Source organism: Salvelinus alpinus, chromosome 11, assembly GCF_045679555.1.
Source record: "Salvelinus alpinus chromosome 11, SLU_Salpinus.1, whole genome shotgun sequence".
Lineage (NCBI taxonomy): Eukaryota > Metazoa > Chordata > Actinopteri > Salmoniformes > Salmonidae > Salvelinus > Salvelinus alpinus.
The window spans coordinates 12,387,093-12,405,867 of record NC_092096.1 but is presented as its reverse complement, the minus strand read 5'-3'; the positions used below and the strand labels follow the sequence as shown (position 1 = coordinate 12,405,867).

General features: G+C 44.1%; 1 protein-coding gene across 2 annotated transcripts in view; it reads left to right on the top strand.

Moving 5' to 3' along the window:
* The first annotated feature begins 557 nt into the window (after positions 1-557).
* LOC139533579 (thyrotropin-releasing hormone-degrading ectoenzyme-like) overlaps positions 558-18,775 on the top strand; it is a 554,487-nt gene continuing 536,269 nt past the window's right edge. For both annotated transcript variants that reach the window (XM_071331728.1, XM_071331726.1), the window contains exons 1-2: positions 558-2,361; positions 17,192-17,465. In XM_071331728.1, the coding sequence (XP_071187829.1) occupies positions 1,637-2,361; positions 17,192-17,465 (999 nt within the window). In that variant the 5' untranslated portion in view covers positions 558-1,636. The remainder of the gene's footprint in view (positions 2,362-17,191; positions 17,466-18,775) is intronic.

The following is an 18,775-nucleotide window of genomic DNA, read 5'->3' as shown; positions in this document are numbered from 1 at the left end:
CAGACATATGACAAAACACAGTGTATATTCTACAGACTCGTATGTGACTATTAGTTGACCTGGTTTGAGAAAAGTGTTTACGGAAATAGGAATAATGACACCGTCAGTGTGCGTACTGGCTGGGAAATTATCAACAATTAGGCTGCGCTTTGTTCCAGGTCCACAAGATGGCGAACATCAAATGAGTGTTACAGGAGACCACAGCCATCGATATCACTCCTCTGGAGTCACTGAAGCCACTGTAATAAAGTCTTTCTGAGATTATATATATTTTGTTTTTACAATGTAACACATCATTTAGATTCATGCTCGTGTCAAATTACCCCTATATCCGTGCGTAATGTCCGTGCGTAAATGTGCAGATAGGCTATGGTATTATTGATACTGGTGTTAAAACAGGCTACTATCGTCATTATCACGCTCAGCATGAATGCCATGATGTAGTGTATTTAGGTAGGCTGTGAATGCTGCCCGACAGGGTTCAATATTGTGTTCTAGGGAAGGCTACTGCACCACCGCTGTGTGTAGCCCGCCGTAGCCCCCCGTCACTTGACGGTTTCAGCACTTGACTACAGTTGAAGTCTTTTCCCACATAGACCTATATAATTTCCTGACGAGACGTTGTTTCTATCCATCCTACAGTATCTCACCGAGCGAGGAGATGAGCCCGCTATTCTGCACGGAGGGAGGGAGAGCTCTCCTACTCTGTCCTACTGCGCATTTCGCAATGATCTAGGTCTATTAGTTATCTGGCAAAGCAAGAGGGGAAACTCATTCGCTCTCTGTCGTTGGTAATTGTTTTTTTCTCCTAACTGGTTGAAATCCGTCGTGAGTTCCTTCTTACAAGAAGAAGTAGGCTGAGATTCATACGGTGCTGAATGAGAGAGAGAGAGAGAGAGAGAGAGAGAGAGAGACAGAGAGAGACAGAGAGAGAGAGAGAGAGAGAGAGAGAGAGAGAGAGAGAGAGAGAGAGAGAGAGAGAGAGAGAGAGAGAGAGAGAGGGGGAGAGAGAGACAGAGAGAGAGAGAGAGACGGAGCGAGAGAGCGAGAACGAGAGAGAGAAAGACGGAGCGAGAGAGAGAGAACGAGAGCGAGAGAGAAAGACGGCGAGAGAGAGAGAGAACGAGAGAGAGAGAGAGAGAGGAGAGAGAGAGAGAGAAAGACGGAGCGAGAGAGAGAGAGAGTCCTTTATATTGTAGATGTGGGAGCAGCTCTCAATATGAGCACACAGCTCGGAGGGTGAGGACCATCAGTAACAGCAGCATCAGCACCAGCAGCATCAGTCCCCGCGATGGATTGTGTTCTGTGCAACACTTTGTGTGCGCGGAGACGGAGGCCGTGAAGGCAGATAGATAACAATGTGGATAGCAGATTAAACTCAAATACTCGTGCTTGTGATTTAAACCTTGATTTCAATCTACCAGGAAAGTTGATTTTGGGCACTTTTATGATTCCGCGTCGCATTGCTACCGCCGGGCACTTCAACAGGGCATCAGCCGTGCTCATCTCCGCGACACATTTACGACTATTCTAAGTGGCAGCTATTACACCTGACTGATGACACTCTGTTATCGGGATTTCGTTTCCCTTTTGCGCCCGGACCCCAACCAAACCTCATATTCTGATTCGGCAGAGTATGTCTTTGGAGGATAAGCTTGGCAACAAGGGCTTATCATTCACTCCGATGGGGATAGAGGATAATAACATGAGGAACGGCAGAGGCCTGTCGGACCAATGGGCCGATAGCATGGTGGTTCGGCCCCGGACCACGGAGCGAAGCATCACCGTCCACAAGAAACTGGTCCTGGGGTTCGCCATCTCCATCCTCACCCTCATCGTCGTCACGGCCATCGCGGTTCTCCTCAGCGTCCGGTTCGAGGAGTGCGCCGGGGAGAGCAGCTCACGAGGGGCCAATGGCTCTAACGCCAAGTTCAACGGGTCACGGGATGGAAACGGGAACCACAAAGATGAAGAAGCCCAGCCGTGGAGACACCTCCGGTTACCGACATCTCTCCGGCCCCGGCACTACGACCTGCGTCTCTCAGTGAACATGGATAACTTTACATTCTCTGGGGAAGTGAACATTGAATTCGAGTGTGTGAACTCTACCAAATTCATAGTGCTTCACACGGACCGCCTCGAGGTGGAGAAAGTGGCGGTTTACTCGGATAATAAAAAACCCGGTGTCATGAGAATCCACCGCCAATTCCATTACCCAGGCAACCAGGTTTATGTGATCGCTTTGCACAGGGAGCTGAAGCCCATGAGGACGTATAAAGTAAACATTACTTTCGACGCTCAAATAGAAAGTGAACTCCTGGGATTTTTCCGCAGCTCATATATTCTGCAAGGAGAGAGAAGGTAACCATTTACATTACAGTTACGCTATGCATCCACACCCCATTGCATGATGACGTGTGAGTTAGCATTGTGTTTGTAGCCTGTACAGTCCACTAGCCTTATTTGTTCCCCCCCCCCAAAATGAAACGGTTTAGACATTATATTACAGAGTAGCCTTTGCTTTTGAACACGTTTTACGCTGTCATGTCTGGCTCTCAACCCAAGTGCCTACTTCAAAGCAGTGTGTAACGCTGTCAGCTGAGTCCCACAGTAATACGCGCCCGTTTTGGGCTTCTAGCCCCTTTAATACATGTTGTTCTGTATCCGCTGATAACCAACCATTAGTATGTGTGCTTAATGAGGGACTGCGCTAGCCTGTTCAACTCTGACACCCTCTGGTGGCATTTTCTAAATTAAGCATAACATTGTATAATACCCTGATAAAGTACATTTTGGTTTCAAAACGATACGTCCTACAAAAGATATCAACAGCCTAGAGCAGTGTTTGTGAGACAGTGAAATGGTGTTTGTGAGATCCCGAAAACGGTTCTCACAAAAAAAACGTTTGTTAATTCCAAACGGTTTGAAAACAAACTGTTATGACCCATCTATGAAAAGTCTCCCTCTAACACGCACCTGTTTTGCTCTGTGATGACGCTCACAAGCCACACAAGAGTCGTTAGAAGGTAATGGGTTCATCTACATAGAAGCTCATAGTAAATCCCAGGACACAGTGTATATAATACTGTAAGGGGTTATTCTACATAGAAGACCATAGTAAATCCCAGGACACAGTGTCTATAATACTGTACGGGGTTATTCTACATAGAAGACCATAGTAAATCCCAGGACACAGTGTCTATAATACTGTAAGGGGTTATTCTACATAGAAGACCATAGTAAATCCCAGGACATAGTGTCTATAATACTGTAAGGGGTTCTTCTACATAGAAGACCATAGTAAATCCCAGGACATAGTGTCTATAATACTGTAAGGGGTTATTATACATAGAAGACCATAGGAAATCCCAGGACATAGTGTCTATAATACTGTAAGGGGTTCTTCTACATAGAAGACCATAGTAAATCCCAGGACATAGTGTCTATAATACTGTAAGGGGTTCTTCTACATAGAAGACCATAGTAAATCCCAGGACATAGTGTCTATAATACTGTAAGGGGTTCATCTACATAGAAGATCATAGTAAATGCCAGGACATAGTGTCTATAATACTGTAAGGGGTTCATCTACATAGAAGACCATAGTAAATCCCAGGACATAGTGTCTATAATACTGTAAGGGGTTCTTCTACATAGAAGACCATAGGAAATCCCAGGACATAGTGTCTATAATACTGTAATGGGTTCATCTACATAGAAGATCATAGTAAATCCCAGGACATAGTGTCTATAATACTGTAAGGGGTTCATCTACATAGAAGACCATAGTAAATCCCAGGACATAGTGTCTATAATACTGTAAGGGGTTCTTCTACATAGAAGATCATAGTAAATCCCAGGACATAGTGTCTATAATACTGTAAGGGGTTCATCTACATAGAAGACCATAGTAAATCCCAGGACATAGTGTCTATAATACCGTAAGGGGTTCTTCTACATAGAAGATCATAGGAAATCCCAGGACATAGTGTCTATAATACTGTAAGGGGTTCATCTACATAGAAGACCATAGTAAATCCCAGGACATAGTGTCTATAATACTGTAAGGGGTTCTTCTACATAGAAGACCATAGTAAATCCCAGGACATAGTGTCTATAATACTGTAAGGGGTTCTTCTACATAGAAGACCATAGTAAATCCCAGGGCATAGTGTCTATAATACTGTAAGGGGTTCATCTACATAGAAGATCATAGTAAATCCCAGGACATAGTGTCTATAATACTGTAATAAGCTCAAGTAGTTTCTGTCACAACCTCCATACAGTCGTCACCGACTTGTTGGATACTAATTTCCCACTGAGCAAACACTTTCTGTACTTACAGCATTCTTATATATTACATTTTATAACGTTTTTGCTCGGTGGACCTTTGTCAATAAAACTCATGAATGTAACTGTTTGTCAAATAGTTTTTGCCTTGGTTATCATGATTTTTGTTGTCGTTGGTAAAACACGTCAATGGTGAGGCTACTGTAAATATGAGGGCAGACTAAGCAGATGAATGAATGTAGTGAATTTCTGCTTTTTCACTGTGGTAGACCTGGGACCAATAGAGTTAACTAAACAGGGAAAAAAAGGAAACGATTTAAAGATAAACAATGACAAATATATATTTACATGTGTTACTATTTATACTGTACCCCAATTGGCCTTACATGCCCGATCACACATTCAGTCGATCTAGTCCTACTTCTGTTGATTTCTAAACCAACATGTTTCCTAAATTGATATTTGCAAAAAAGTGCCTTAGTGAATGAGTCTGTTTGATCTGTAGCTGCAGTGTGAGTTTACATGGAGTAACATATTGACATCGGCAGTCATTTCAGAATCAAATGTAGAATAAATAGCCAGATAAGCGCTCTCAGCAGTAAGTCCTTCTGGGAGCCTCTGTCCAATATTCACATTCAGTGGTTGAACACAAACCGTGACAACGTTGCAGTCTGTTTTATTGGACTCATAACGCATCATCGTGTAGTGTTACGGCCACGTCCTCCTCAGACCTCACGCCATACGGCACCGTATCTGCAGGCCTCAATCCACCAAGGTACCAGGACCTTGCTACATTGGTCAGTCAGTTATTCTATAAGACCCGTGCAGCAAGACCTTGTTCCATTGGTCAGTCAGTTATTCTATAAGACCCGTGCAGCAAGACCTTGTTCCATTGGTCAGTCAGTTATTCTATAAGACCCGTGCAGCAAGACCTTGTTCCATTGGTCAGTCAGTTATTCTATAAGAACCGTGCAGCAAGACCTTGTTCCATTGGTCAGTCAGTTAGAAGGTCAGGGCCACCCACATACAAACACACACACAGTCACACAGACACACACACACACACACACACACACACACACACACACACACACACACACACACACACACACACACACACACACACACACACACACACACACACACACACACACACACACACACACACACACACACGTTACACGTATTGACTGGACCGCAGTCAGTCAATAGGCCAATGGGTGTGTCAGTCTGGCCATGTACTGTAGATACTGCCTGTGTGTGTGTGTGTATGTGTGTGTGTATGTGTGTGTGTGTATGTGTGTGTGTGTGTGTGTGTGTGTGTGTGTGTGTGTGTGTGTGTGTGTGTGTGTGTGTGTGTGTGTGTGTGTGTTAGCTTTATCTGATTTGTATCTGATGACTTGAACCACCAACTTCTGTTCTGTGACACTTCAAAATAACAAAGGGTGCGTCTCAAAGGGCATCCTATTTCCTTTATAGTGCACTTCTTTTAACCAGGTTCCATAGGGTCACTATTTCTAGAAATAGGGCGCCATTTTGTGAGCCCCGCTGATCGTCAGTGTCATGTCAGGTTACCGTCATCTGAACGCTGCATATTGAACAACGGCTCCCAGCAGCAGGTCGGTCACACAGCCACACGCCTAACAACACGCCTAACAACACGCCTAACAACACGCCTAACAACACGCCTAACAACACGCCTAACAACACGCCTAACAACACGCCTAACAACACGCCTAACAACACGCCTGACAACACACCTAACAACACGCCTAACAACACGCCTAACAACACGCCTAACAACACGCCTAACAACACGCCTAAAAACACGCCTAACAACACGCCTAACAACACGCCTAACAACACGCCTAACATCCACACGCCTAACATCCACACGCCTAACAACACGCCTAACAACACGCCTAACATCACGCCTAACAACACGCCTAACAACACGCCTAACAACACGCCTAACAACACGCCTAACATCCACACGCCTAACATCCACACGCCTAACAACACGCCTAACATCACGCCTAACAACACGCCTAACAACACGCCTAACAACACGCCTAACAACAACACGCCTAACAACACGCCTAACAACAACACGCCTAACAACACGCCTAACAACACGCCTAACATCCAGCCTGGTAAATAAGTGACTTGGTGACTTATACAGTACGTTCAGCCGAGCGCTGCACCGGGGCAGCTGGGGGATCATTACAGGACATGACTTCAGTGATTTGTAAATCAATGCTAATTACACATGATTGGATCGACCGTGACGACAAACAGAGTTTTTGTCGCAAATGGAACCCTATTCCCTATATAGTGCACTACTTTAGACCAGAGCCCTATTCCCTATATAGTGCACTACTTTAGACCAGAGTCCTATATAGTAGTGCACTACTTCATAAGGAATAGGGTGCCATCTGGGAAGCAGACAGACAACGTGTTTCAGAACAGAGGTACAGGACAGGACATTAGGTTTTAGTAATGTAACAAATAGTTTGCATAACAGCCATCGTAATATTGGATAAATATTGATTGATTTTATATAGAGCTTTTACATTCTAGTTCGATGCTCAAAGCGTTTTATAGTGTAAGGGAGGGGGACAGTAGCCTGAGCGCCAGTCTGTTTGTGTTATCATGCCAACTCTCTGTCACAGCTCCCTGTCACAACTCCCTGTCACAACTCTCTGTCACAGCTCCCTGTCACAGCTCCCTGTCACAGCTCCCTGTCACAACTCCCTGTCACAACTCCCTGTCACAACTCCCTGTCACAACTCCCTGTCACAACTCCCTGTCACAACTCCCTGTCACAACTCCCTGTCACAACTCCCTGTCACAGCTCCCTGTCACAACTCCCTGTCACAGCTCCCTGTCACAACTCCCTGTCACAACTCCCTGTCACAGCTCCCTGTCACAACTCCCTGTCACAACTCCCTGTCACAACTCCCTGTCACAGCTCCCTGTCACAACTCCCTGTCACAGCTCCCTGTCACAGCTCCCTGTCACAGCTCCCTGTCACAACTCCCTGTCACAGCTCCCTGTCACAACTCCCTGTCACAGCTCCCTGTCACAACTCCCTGTCACAACTTCCGGTCACAACTCCCTGTCACAACTCCCTGTCACAGCTCCCTGTCACAACTCCCTGTCACAGCTCCCTGTCACAGCTCCCTGTCACAGCTCCCTGTCACAGCTCCCTGTCACAGCTCCCTGTCACAACTCCCTGTCACAGCTCCGTGTCACAACTCCCTATCACAGCTCCCTGTCACAACTCCCTGTCACAACTCCCTGTCACAGCTCCCTGTCATGCCATGTTTCGCTTGACAATCGATGGAGTTGGCGAGAGCCCAAACAGATCTGGGATCAGGCTAGGTGAACTCAAAGTGCTGTATGTGGTTAGTTCCCATCCCTGTCCTTTCCCACTGATACTTCACCCGACTGTCTTGTCTAGTGAGCCAGAAGTCTTTCTTTACTGTAGGAGAAAATAGTGTTTGCTCCGCAGCGTGCAGGCGTTTCCCAGACACAGCCCAGCGAGGCTGGAGACGGTCCAGTCAGGTTCTGTCGTTTTCCCACGGGGTCACCATCATCCCAAACACACTTAACGCCCTTCACCACTGTAATACCTCCTTCGATTCGCTACCTCCTCCTGCCTCACCTCTGCTCTCCTTTCATCTCTACAATAAGAGTAGCCTGCTGGGCCTTTCAGCCTCTGACAACCACCCTCTCTCTCTCTACTGTCTCTCTACCTCTCTCTCTCTCTCTCTCTCTCTCTCTCTCTCTCTCTCTCTCTCTCTCTCTCTCTCTACTGTCTCTCTCTGTCTCTCTCTCTGTCTACTGTCTCTCACACTCTTTCTCTACTGTCTCTCTCTCTCTACTGTCTCTCTCTACCTCTCTCTCACACTCTCTCTCTACTGTCTCTCTCTGTCTCTCTCTCTGTCTACTGTCTCTCTCACACTCTCTCTCTACTGTCTCTCTCTACCTCTCTCTCACACTCTCTCTCTACTGTCTCTCTCTCTCTCTCTGTCTCTCTCTCTCTCTACTGTCTCTCTACCTCTCTCTCACACTCTCTCTCTACTGTCTCTCTCTCTCTCTCTCTGTCTCTCTCTCTACTGTCTCTCTCTCTCTCTCTGTCTCTCTCTCTCTCTACTGTCTCTCTCTACCTCTCTCTCACACTCTCTCTCTACTGTCTCTCTCTCTCTCTCTCTGTCTCTCTCTCTCTCTCTCTCACACACACTCTCTCTCTCCCTCTCTCTCTCTCACCTACTCTCCCCTAGTCCCTCTCTCTCTCTCACACACACAATCTCTCTCTCTCTACCCCTCAGCTGCCTGTGAGTGTTGTGCCTGATTTTTCTCTGATTTTAATGGTTTAGGGAGTGAAATCCAAAACCTGATACAAACTTTGCTTTTCCTTTGAAAAACTTGGAGACATGGGGCTCTTTTGGTTTTCAGCCACAGAGCAGCACACCAAGGCGGTGGGAAGTTGGCTGGCAACTGATAAAATGGAGGGATGGAGAAATGAAATGATGGAGGGATAGAGAGATGGAGAGATCAAGGGATGGAGGGAGGCGGTGAAGGAGTGATCATAGGATGTAGGGAATGGAGGGATCAAGGGAATGATAAATGGAGGGAAGGCTAATGGAGAGGGAGCTTAATTGCCTTTTTTAATTGATATTGAGATGATTGTTCAGGCAGCGTGAGACCTAGATTAGCTTAGTCATTGAAACAGCGACGTGTTTATGTCAGGGAATACATTTACGCCGTGTCTTCATTCCATATGCCTTCTTCACAAGGGCCTGTGTGGGATTATCATCTGTTCTGTACATTCAGGAGTTATGAGAAGAGAGTTCCGTTATACCAGAGTTAACACAGTAGTATATAGTAGAGTACTGTTATATCAGAGTTAAGACAGTATATAGTAGAGTACTGTTATATCAGAGTTAAGACAGTATATAGTAGAGTACTGTTATATCAGAGTTAAGACAGTATATAGTACTGTTATACCAGAGTTAAGACAGTATATAGTAGAGTACTGTTATATCAGAGTTAAGACAGTATATAGTACTGTTATACCAGAGTTAAGACAATATATAGTACTGTTATATCAGAGTTAAGACAGTATATAGTAGAGTACTGTTATATCAGAGTTAACACAGTATATAGTAGAGTACTGTTATATCAGAGTTAAGACAGTATATAGTAGAGTACTGTTATATCAGAGTTAAGACAGTATATAGTAGAGTACTGTTATATCAGAGTTAAGACAGTATATAGTACTGTTATATCAGAGTTAAGACAGTATATAGTAGAGTACTGTTATACCAGAGTTAACACAGTATATAGTAGAGTACTGTTATACCAGAGTTAAGACAGTATATAGTAGAGTACTATTATATCAGAGTTAAGACAGTATATAGTACTGTTATACCAGAGTTAAGACAGTATATAGTACTGTTATATCAGAGTTAAGACAGTATATAGTAGAGTACTGTTATATCAGAGTTAAGACAGTATATAGTAGAGTACTGTTATATCAGAGTTAAGACAGTATATAGTAGAGTACTGTTATACCAGAGTTAAGACAGTATATAGTAGAGTACTGTTATACCAGAGTTAACACAGTATATAGTAGAGTACTGTTATATCAGAGTTAAGACCGTATGTAGTAGAGTACTGTTATATCAGAGTTAAGACAGTATATAGTAGAGTACTATTATATCAGAGTTAAGACAGTATATAGTACTGTTATACCAGAGTTAAGACAGTATATAGTACTGTTATATCAGAGTTAAGACAGTATATAGTAGAGTACTGTTATATCAGAGTTAAGACAGTATATAGTAGAGTACTGTTATATCAGAGTTAAGACAGTATATAGTAGAGTACTGTTATATCAGAGTTAACACAGTATATAGTAGAGTACTGTTATATCAGAGTTAAGACCGTATATAGTAGAGTATTGTTATACCAGAGTTAAGACAGTATATAGTAGAGTACTGTTATATCAGAGTTAAGACAGTAGTATATAGTAGAGTACTGTTATACCAGAGTTAAGACAGTATATAGTAGAGTACTGTTATACCAGAGTTAAGACAGTATATAGTATAGTACTGTTATATCAGAGTTAACACAGTATATAGTAGAGTACTGTTATATCAGAGTTAAGACAGTATATAGTAGAGTACTGTTATACCAGAGTTAAGACTGTATATAGTAGAGTACTGTTATATCAGAGTTAAGACAGTAGTATATAGTAGAGTACTGTTATACCAGAGTTAAGACAGTATATAGTAGAGTACTGTTATACCAGAGTTAAGACAGTATAGAGTAGAGTACTGTTATATCAGAGTTAAGACAGTATATAGCAAGGGACTGTTATATCAGAGTTAAGACAGTATATAGGAGAGTACTATTATATCAGAGTTAAGACAGTAGTATAGAGAGGACATGATACTGTTATTTTCCTGGCCAAGTGCTGCTATTTATCCTGTAGAACGTTTCTCTGGCTTCTCTTCACCTCCAGTGCTTTTTCAGTAAAGAGTCCACATCCCATTGATAAACATCCCCTCTATGACCAACAAATAACTGCCTGGCTTTACTGTCTGACAGGAGACCGATCCCTTGCTTTGTGTGTGTATTTGTTAAATAAAGTTAAAGGTTAAATAAAATGTGTGTGTGTGTCTGTGTGTGTCTGTGTGTGTGTGTGTGTGTGTGTATCGTTGAGTGTGCCTGGCTGTGTCTGTGTGCATGTGTGTGTTAGGCAGCGTTTACACAGGCAGCCCAATTCTGATGTTTTTTTAAAACTAATTGGTCTTTTGAGCTCTGAAAAAAAAAGGGTCTGATGTGAAAAGATTAGATGTGATTGGACAAAAGATCTAATAGTGGAAAAAAGATCAGAATTGGGCTGCCTGTTGAAACGCTGCCTTTGTGTCTAATGACGGACCGATCCCTCAGTGTTAACACTGCTAAACCAGATTCACCACCAGATCTCCAATCAGCCCAACTGTCAGTTTATCAGGCTCCTACTGATTCTGATAGCCATTTAAATGTCACCGTGGGAGGGCCAAACGCCCCCTGAAGGACTTCTCCCCCCTCTCTCCCTCCTCTCTCCCCCTTCTCTCAACCTCTTCCTAGCTGGCACGTCCACTAGGCAAAGAAGCTGTGTGGATTACGGTGTTATGGTTGGACTGCCCAGGTTAATCCTAAAGGCAAAGCAGAGGGCTGTTCAGCCAGTCAGTCAGCCAGTCAGCCAGTCAGCCAGTCAGCCAGTCAGCCAGTCAGTCAGCCAGTCAGCCAGTCAGTCAGCCAGTCAGCCAATCATTCAGTCAATCTGTCATTCAGTCAGCTAGTCAGCCAGTCAACCTGTCATTCAGTCAGCCAGTCAGCCAGTCAGCTGTTCAGCCAGTCATTCAGTCAGTCAGCCAGTCATTCAGTCAGCCAGTCAATATGTCATTCAGTCAGCCAGTCAGCCAGTCAGCTAGTCAGCCAGTCAGCCAGTCAGCCAGTCAATCTGTCATTCAGCCAGTCAATCTGTCATTCAGCCAGTCAGCCAGTCATTCAGTCAGCCAGTCAATCTGTCATTCAGTCAGCCAGTCATTCAGTCAGCCAGTCAATCTGTCATTCAGACAGCCAGTCAGCCAGTCAGCCAGTCAGCTAGTCAGCCAGTCAGCCAGTCAGCCAGTCAGCTAGTCAGCCAATCAGCTAGTTAGCTAGTCAGCCAGTCAATCTGTCATTCAGTCAGCCAATCAGCTAGTCAGCCAGTCATTCAGTTAGCCAGTCATTCAGTCAGCCAGTCAATCTGTCAGCCAGTCAGCCAGTCAGCCAGTCAGCCAGTCAGCTAGTCAGCCAGTCAACCAGTCAGCCAGTCAGCCAGTCATTCATTCAGTCAGCCAGTCAATCTGTCATTCAGTCAGCCAGTCAGCCAGTCAGCCAGTCAACCAGTCAGCCAGTCATTCAGTTAGCCAGTCAGCCAGTCAATCTGTCATTCAGTCAGCCAGTCAGCCAGTCAGCCAGTCAACAAGTCAGCCAGTCAACCAGTCAGCCAGTCATTTAGTCAGCCAGTCAGCCAGTCATTTAGTCAGCCAGTCAGCCAGTCATTTAGTCAGCTAGTCAGCGAGTCAGCCCAACCTCAGCATTGTATAAACAAACAGACAACAGCCTGGTCTAAAGTAGTGCACTATATAGGGAATAGGGCTCTGCTCTAAAGTAGTGCACTATATAGGGAATAGGGCTCTGGTCTAAAGTAGTGCACTATATAGGGAATAGGGCCCTGGTCTAAAGTAGTGCACTATATAGGGAATAGGGCTCTGGTCTAAAGTAGTGCACTATATAGGGAATAGGGCTCTGGTCTAAAGTAGTGCACTATATAGGGAATAGGGCTCTGGTCTAAAGTAGTGCACTATATAGGGAATAGGGCCCTGGTCTAAAGTAGTGCACTATTAGGGAATAGGGCTCTGGTCTAAAGTAGTGCCACTATATAGGGAATAGGGCCCTGGTCTAAAGTAGTGCCACTATATAGGGAATAGGGCCCTGGTCTAAAGTAGTGCACTATATAGGGAATAGGGCTCTGGTCTAAAGTAGTGCACTATATAGGGAATAGGGCTCTGGTCTAAAGTAGTGCACTATATAGGGAATAGGGCTCTGGTCTAAAGTAGTGTACTATATAGGGAATAGGGCTCTGGTCTAAAGTAGTGCACTGCATAGGGAATAGGGAGCCATTTGGGAAGCTTGCTGGGTCAGAGCCTTCAGTCACACAGGAACACATTAGAGAGCCTCTATGATGAAAGCAGACCAGCACTCAGGGTTTTAGGAGAGAGATGCTTGCTGGTCTCCCTTTATATCCCTGACGTCCACAGCAGAGGATGGGCTGATGAAAGAGAGAATGGAGGGATGAAGAAGAGGTCTGGTCCCTGTAGAGGTGAAGGCCAGTTCTCCTCCCCCCTCCCTCCTTCCTCCTCGTCTCCTCAGTGGTCTGAGATGCTTTGATACTCTGTAATCCAGCTGTCTGCTTATTAAACAGTGTGTTGGATGATGTTGGAAATCACTGCTTCCATCACTGACATCAATAACATCACTAACATCATGACTGTGGCTAAGTTAACTCAGATCCCCCTCCTTTTAACTTCCTATTCCAACCACACACAGACACACACACACACACAGACACACACACACACACACACACACACACACACACACACACACGCACACACACACACACGCACACACACACACACACACACACACACACACACACACACACACACACACACACACACGCACACGCACACGCACGCGCACGCGCACGCACACGCACACGCACACGCACACGCACACACACACACACACACACACACACACACACACACACACACACACACACACACACACACACACACACACACACACACACACACACACACACACACACACACACACACACAATCCCCCCTCTCCTCACCTCACTGCCAATCTAACTGAGAGGAGAGGCTCCCAGACCTTTTCTCAGAACTCCTGATGCTGCACTTTATTCTCTCAGACGTGGCTCTGTCTCTGGAATGATAATTACAAGGAGGATTTTGGAACAGGAAAGTAAGAAAATAATAATAAAAAATAAAAAAATGTTTGGGAATGGGAAACAAGTGTAAAAATAGCAAATAAAACCTCATACTGTTAAAAAGATTCTGACTATTTTGGAATGTAATTTAGTCACTAATTGTGACTACGCGGAGTCTTGGAATAGACTACAGGACAGGAAGTTAACAAACCGGACGGCCGGCTGTCATTTATACCATTGTTACGGTGACCATGTCTCTGTAGCGATGAGTCGCTATAACGAGCTGACGTGGGCACCAATTTAGCTGTAGCACTGTGAGGTGTGGCTTTCAAGTGAAGCCAAGCCAAGACTTATTTCAAATGAAACCAAGACTTATTTCAAATGAAACCAAGACTTCTTTCACATGAAACCAAGACTTCTTTCAAATGAAACCAAGACTTTACCAAGCTATTATTGATGAAATAGATGTAATATATACAGTACCAGTTTGGACACACCTACTCATTCTTCATTTTTACTATTTTCTACATTGTAGAATAATAGTGAAGACATCAAAACTATGAAATAACACACATGGAATCATTTAGTAACCAAAAAAGTGTTAAACATGTCAAAATATATTTGAGATTTGAGATTCTTCAAAGTAGTCACCCTTTTCCTTGACAGCTTTGCCCACTCTTGACATTCTCTCAACCAGCTTCATGAGGTAGTCACCTGAAATACATTTAAATTAACAGGTGTACCTTGTTAAAAGTTAATATTTGGAATTCATTTTCTTCTGAATGCGTTTGAGCCAAGCAGTTGTGTTGTGACAAGGTAGGGGTGGTATACAGAAGAAAGCCCTATTTGGTAAAAGTTCATATTATGGCAAGAACAGCTCAAATAAGCAAATAGAAATGATAGTCCATCATTACTTTAAGACTTGAAGGTCAGTCAATCCGGAACATTTCAAGGACTTTGAACGTTTCTTCAAGTGCAGTCGCAAAATCCATCAAGCGCTATGATGAAACTGGCTCTCATGAGGACCACCACAGGAAAGGAAGACCAGAAGTTACCTCTGCTTCAAGGGGATAAGTTCATTAGAATTACCAGCCTCAGAAATTGCAGCTCAAATAAATGCTTCAGAGTTCAAGTAACAGACACATCTCAACATCAACTATTCAGAGGAGACTGCGTGAATCAGGCCTTCATGGTCGAATTGCTGCAAAGAAACCACTACTAAAGGACACCAATAATAAGAAGAGACTTGCTTGGGCCAAGAAACATGACCAATGGACATTAGACCAGTGGAAATCTGTCCATTGGTCTAATGAGTCAAAATGTGAGATTTTTGGTCCAAACCGCAGTGTCTTTGTGAGACGCAGAGTAGGTGAACGGATGATCTCTGCATGTGTAGTTCCCACTGTGAAGCATGGAGGAGGAGGTGTGATGGTGTGGGGGTGCTTTGCTGGTGACACTGTCAGTGATTTATTTAGAATTCACGGCACACTTGACCAGCATGGCTACCACAGCATTCTGAAGGAATATTCCATCCCATCTGGTTTGCGCTTAGTGGGAATATCATATGTTTTTCAACAGGACAATGACTCAAAACACACCTCCAGGCTGTGTAAGGGCCATTTGACCAAGAAGGAGAGTGATGGTGCTGCATCAGATGACCTGGCCTCCACAATCACCCGACCTCAACCCAATTGAGATGGTTTGGGATGGACCGCAGAGTGAAGGAAAAGCAGCCAACAAGTGCTCCGCATATGTGGGAACTCCTTCAAGACAGTTGGAAAAGCATTCCAGGTGAAGCTGGTTGAGAAAATGCCAAGAATGTGCAATGCTGTCATCAAGGCAAAGGGTGGCTACTTTGAAGAATCTAAAATCTAAAATATATTTTGTTTTGAACACTTTTTTGGTTACTACATGATTCCATATGTGTTATTTCATAGTTTTGATGTCTTCACTATTATTCTACAATGTAGAAAATAGTAAAATAAAGAAAAACCCTGGAATGAGTAGTTGTGTCCAAACTTTTGACTGGTACTATAGGTCAGTGCATTTGCACAGGAAAACTCAACCAACTGGGAATTATTTGAAATACTTTTCACCCGTTTTCTGCGATTACTTAAACTTACCGTACCCTTCCCATATGCTTTGAAACCGTTCGTAACATACTGTATACTATGACAACATTCTGTGATGTTTTTGTTCAGTTTGGTGTCTACGCCCTTCGTCAGTGATTGGTCAACAATAGGGATTCTTCAATGAAGTGTTTGTTGTCATTCAACGACAGACAACTAGTTTTCATACATGTTTTTTTCACTTGAGAAATACTGCGTCAAACATTTTAGATGTAAAATTGCTTCCACTGCAAAGACTTCCTCTGCAAAAAATGACAGATTTCTTGTGTTATCTTAGATTAATTCTGACTATTTTGAGGAAGTGTACTGGCTATGTTGTTGATATGGCAGCTCAAGAGGGACAAACATTAATATTGATGCTTTTTTCTTGTTTTTTCAAACAAATGTATTGTAAAGGAGTACGCGAGCCCAGACGTTCACTTCACCTAGCCGAGTTCTGCTCGGAGCAAAGCCAACCTGCTATGGCATTTACTCTACTGTGACAGATTCTGACGCACTTTCAGTGATATGTAAAACCAAAACAGGGGGCCTATCTGTTTCAATGTGAACTCAGAGTTCATCAGTGTTCCAGTGTGACAAGAAGGCAATAGTCAAGGTGAAATGACTATTTTCTAAGTATAGAACAACTATCGGCCATTAGGTTCCTTTTATCTCATAATCTAATGTGAAACTAACTCTTTGTTCTCTCCCCCGTCCCCTCTCCCCCCCTCTCTCTCACACTCTTCCCGTCCCCTCTCCCCCCTCCCCTATCTCTCACACTCTTCCCGCCCCTCTCTCCCTCCCTCTCTGTCTTTCTATCTCTCTCTCCCTTTCCTCCTCTACATCTCTCTGTCTTACTGTCATTCTCTAAATCTGTTTTCTCTCTCCTCTCTTCCTCCCTCTCTCTCTCCCTCTCTCTCCATCTCCCTCTCTCTTCTCTCCCTCCCCCCCCCCTCTCTCTTCTCTTCCTCTCCCTCCTCCTCTCTCCCTCTCCCTCTGTCTCTTCTCTCTCCCTTTCCCTCCCCCTCTCTCTCTTCTCTCCCTCCCCCGCCCCTTCTATCTTTCTTCTCTCCCTCTCTTCCCTCCCTCTCTCTCTCTCTCCCTCCCCCTCTCTCTTCTCTCTCCCTCTCTCTCTTCTCTTCCTCTCCCTCCTCCTCTCTCCCGCTCCCTCTGTCTCTTCTCCCTCTCTTCCCTCCCTCTCTCTCACTCTCCCTCCCCCTCTCTCCAGGTACATGGCGGTGACACAGTTCTCCCCCACCCACGCCAGAAAGGCCTTTCCGTGTTTTGATGAGCCCATCTACAAGGCCACGTTCCGGGTCAGCCTGAGACACGATGCGTCCTACCTCTCTCTCTCCAACATGCCTGTAGAGGCCTCCATCTCTGATGATGATGGCTGGGTGACCAACCACTTCTCCAGGACCCCTCGAATGTCCACCTACTACCTGGCCTGGGCCGTCTGTAACTTTACCTACAGAGAGGTGACCACTGACAGTGGAGTGGTGGTGAGTTACACTAGTGACCCCCTAACCCCTTAACCTTAGCCTAACCCTAGCCTAACCTTAACCCTAACCTTAACCCTAACCCTAACCCTAACCCTGGGCAGTCTGTAACTTTACTTACAGAGAGGTAACCACTGAGAGTGGAGTGGTGGTGAGTTACACTAGTGACCACCTAACCCTAACCTTAACCTTAACCTTAACCCTAACCTTAACCCTGGGGAGTCTGTAACTGCACCTACAGAGGGGTAACCACTAACAGTGGAGTGGTGTAGAGTTACAGTCTTACTGACTGACTGACTTAATCCTGTTTATCCCCATTGGGATGTGAGGCCACAACAGGCTCTCTAACGTCAAACAGTGAGGTGGTGGGGACTTAATGTCAGAAGATAAGATCAACTGTATTGTGCCCAAGGGGAAAATTCTCTTGGAAACACAGTATTACTGTTTCCAGAAGAAACACTATGTGCAGTATGAAGTCAGACATATACAACATGCTCTCTCCACTAGCTGTATCCTCATTACATAACCCCACATTAACATGAAATAACTCATGACAGCCTGTCTACTTACCCATCAAGTCTGAGGATTTAATCCACGTTGTCTTTTTCTATGTCTATCTATTGATTACCCTTGATACTGACATGTGGAGTAGACTGCTGCTGTTTCCCACTAATACTGTCATCACTACAAACACCTTCTGAAGAGTTAATACTGTCATCACTACAAACACCTTCTAAAGAGTTAATACTGTCATCACTACAAACACCTTCTAAAGAGTTAATACTGTCATCACTACAAACACCTTCTAACGAGTTAATACTGTCATCACTACAAACTCCTTCTAAAGAGTTAATACTGTCATCACTACAAACACCTTCTAAAGAGTTAATACTGTCATCACTACAAACACCTTCTAACGAGTTAATACTGTCATCACTACAAACACCTTCTAAAGAGTTAATACTGTCATCACTACAAACACCTTCTGAAGAGTTCATACTGTCATCACTACAAGCACCTTCTAAAGAGTTAAAACTGTCATCACTACAAACATCTTCTAAAGAGTTAAAACTGTCATCACTACAAACACCTTCTAAAGAGTTAATACTGTCATCACTACAAACACCTTCTAAAGAGTTAATACTGTCATCACTACAAACACCTTCTAAAGAGTTAATACTGTCATCACTACAAACACCTTCTAAAGAGTTAATACTGTCATCACTACAAACACCTTCTAAAGAGTTAATACTGTCATCACTACAAACACCTTCTAAAGAGTTAATAATGTCATCACTACAAACACCTTCTGA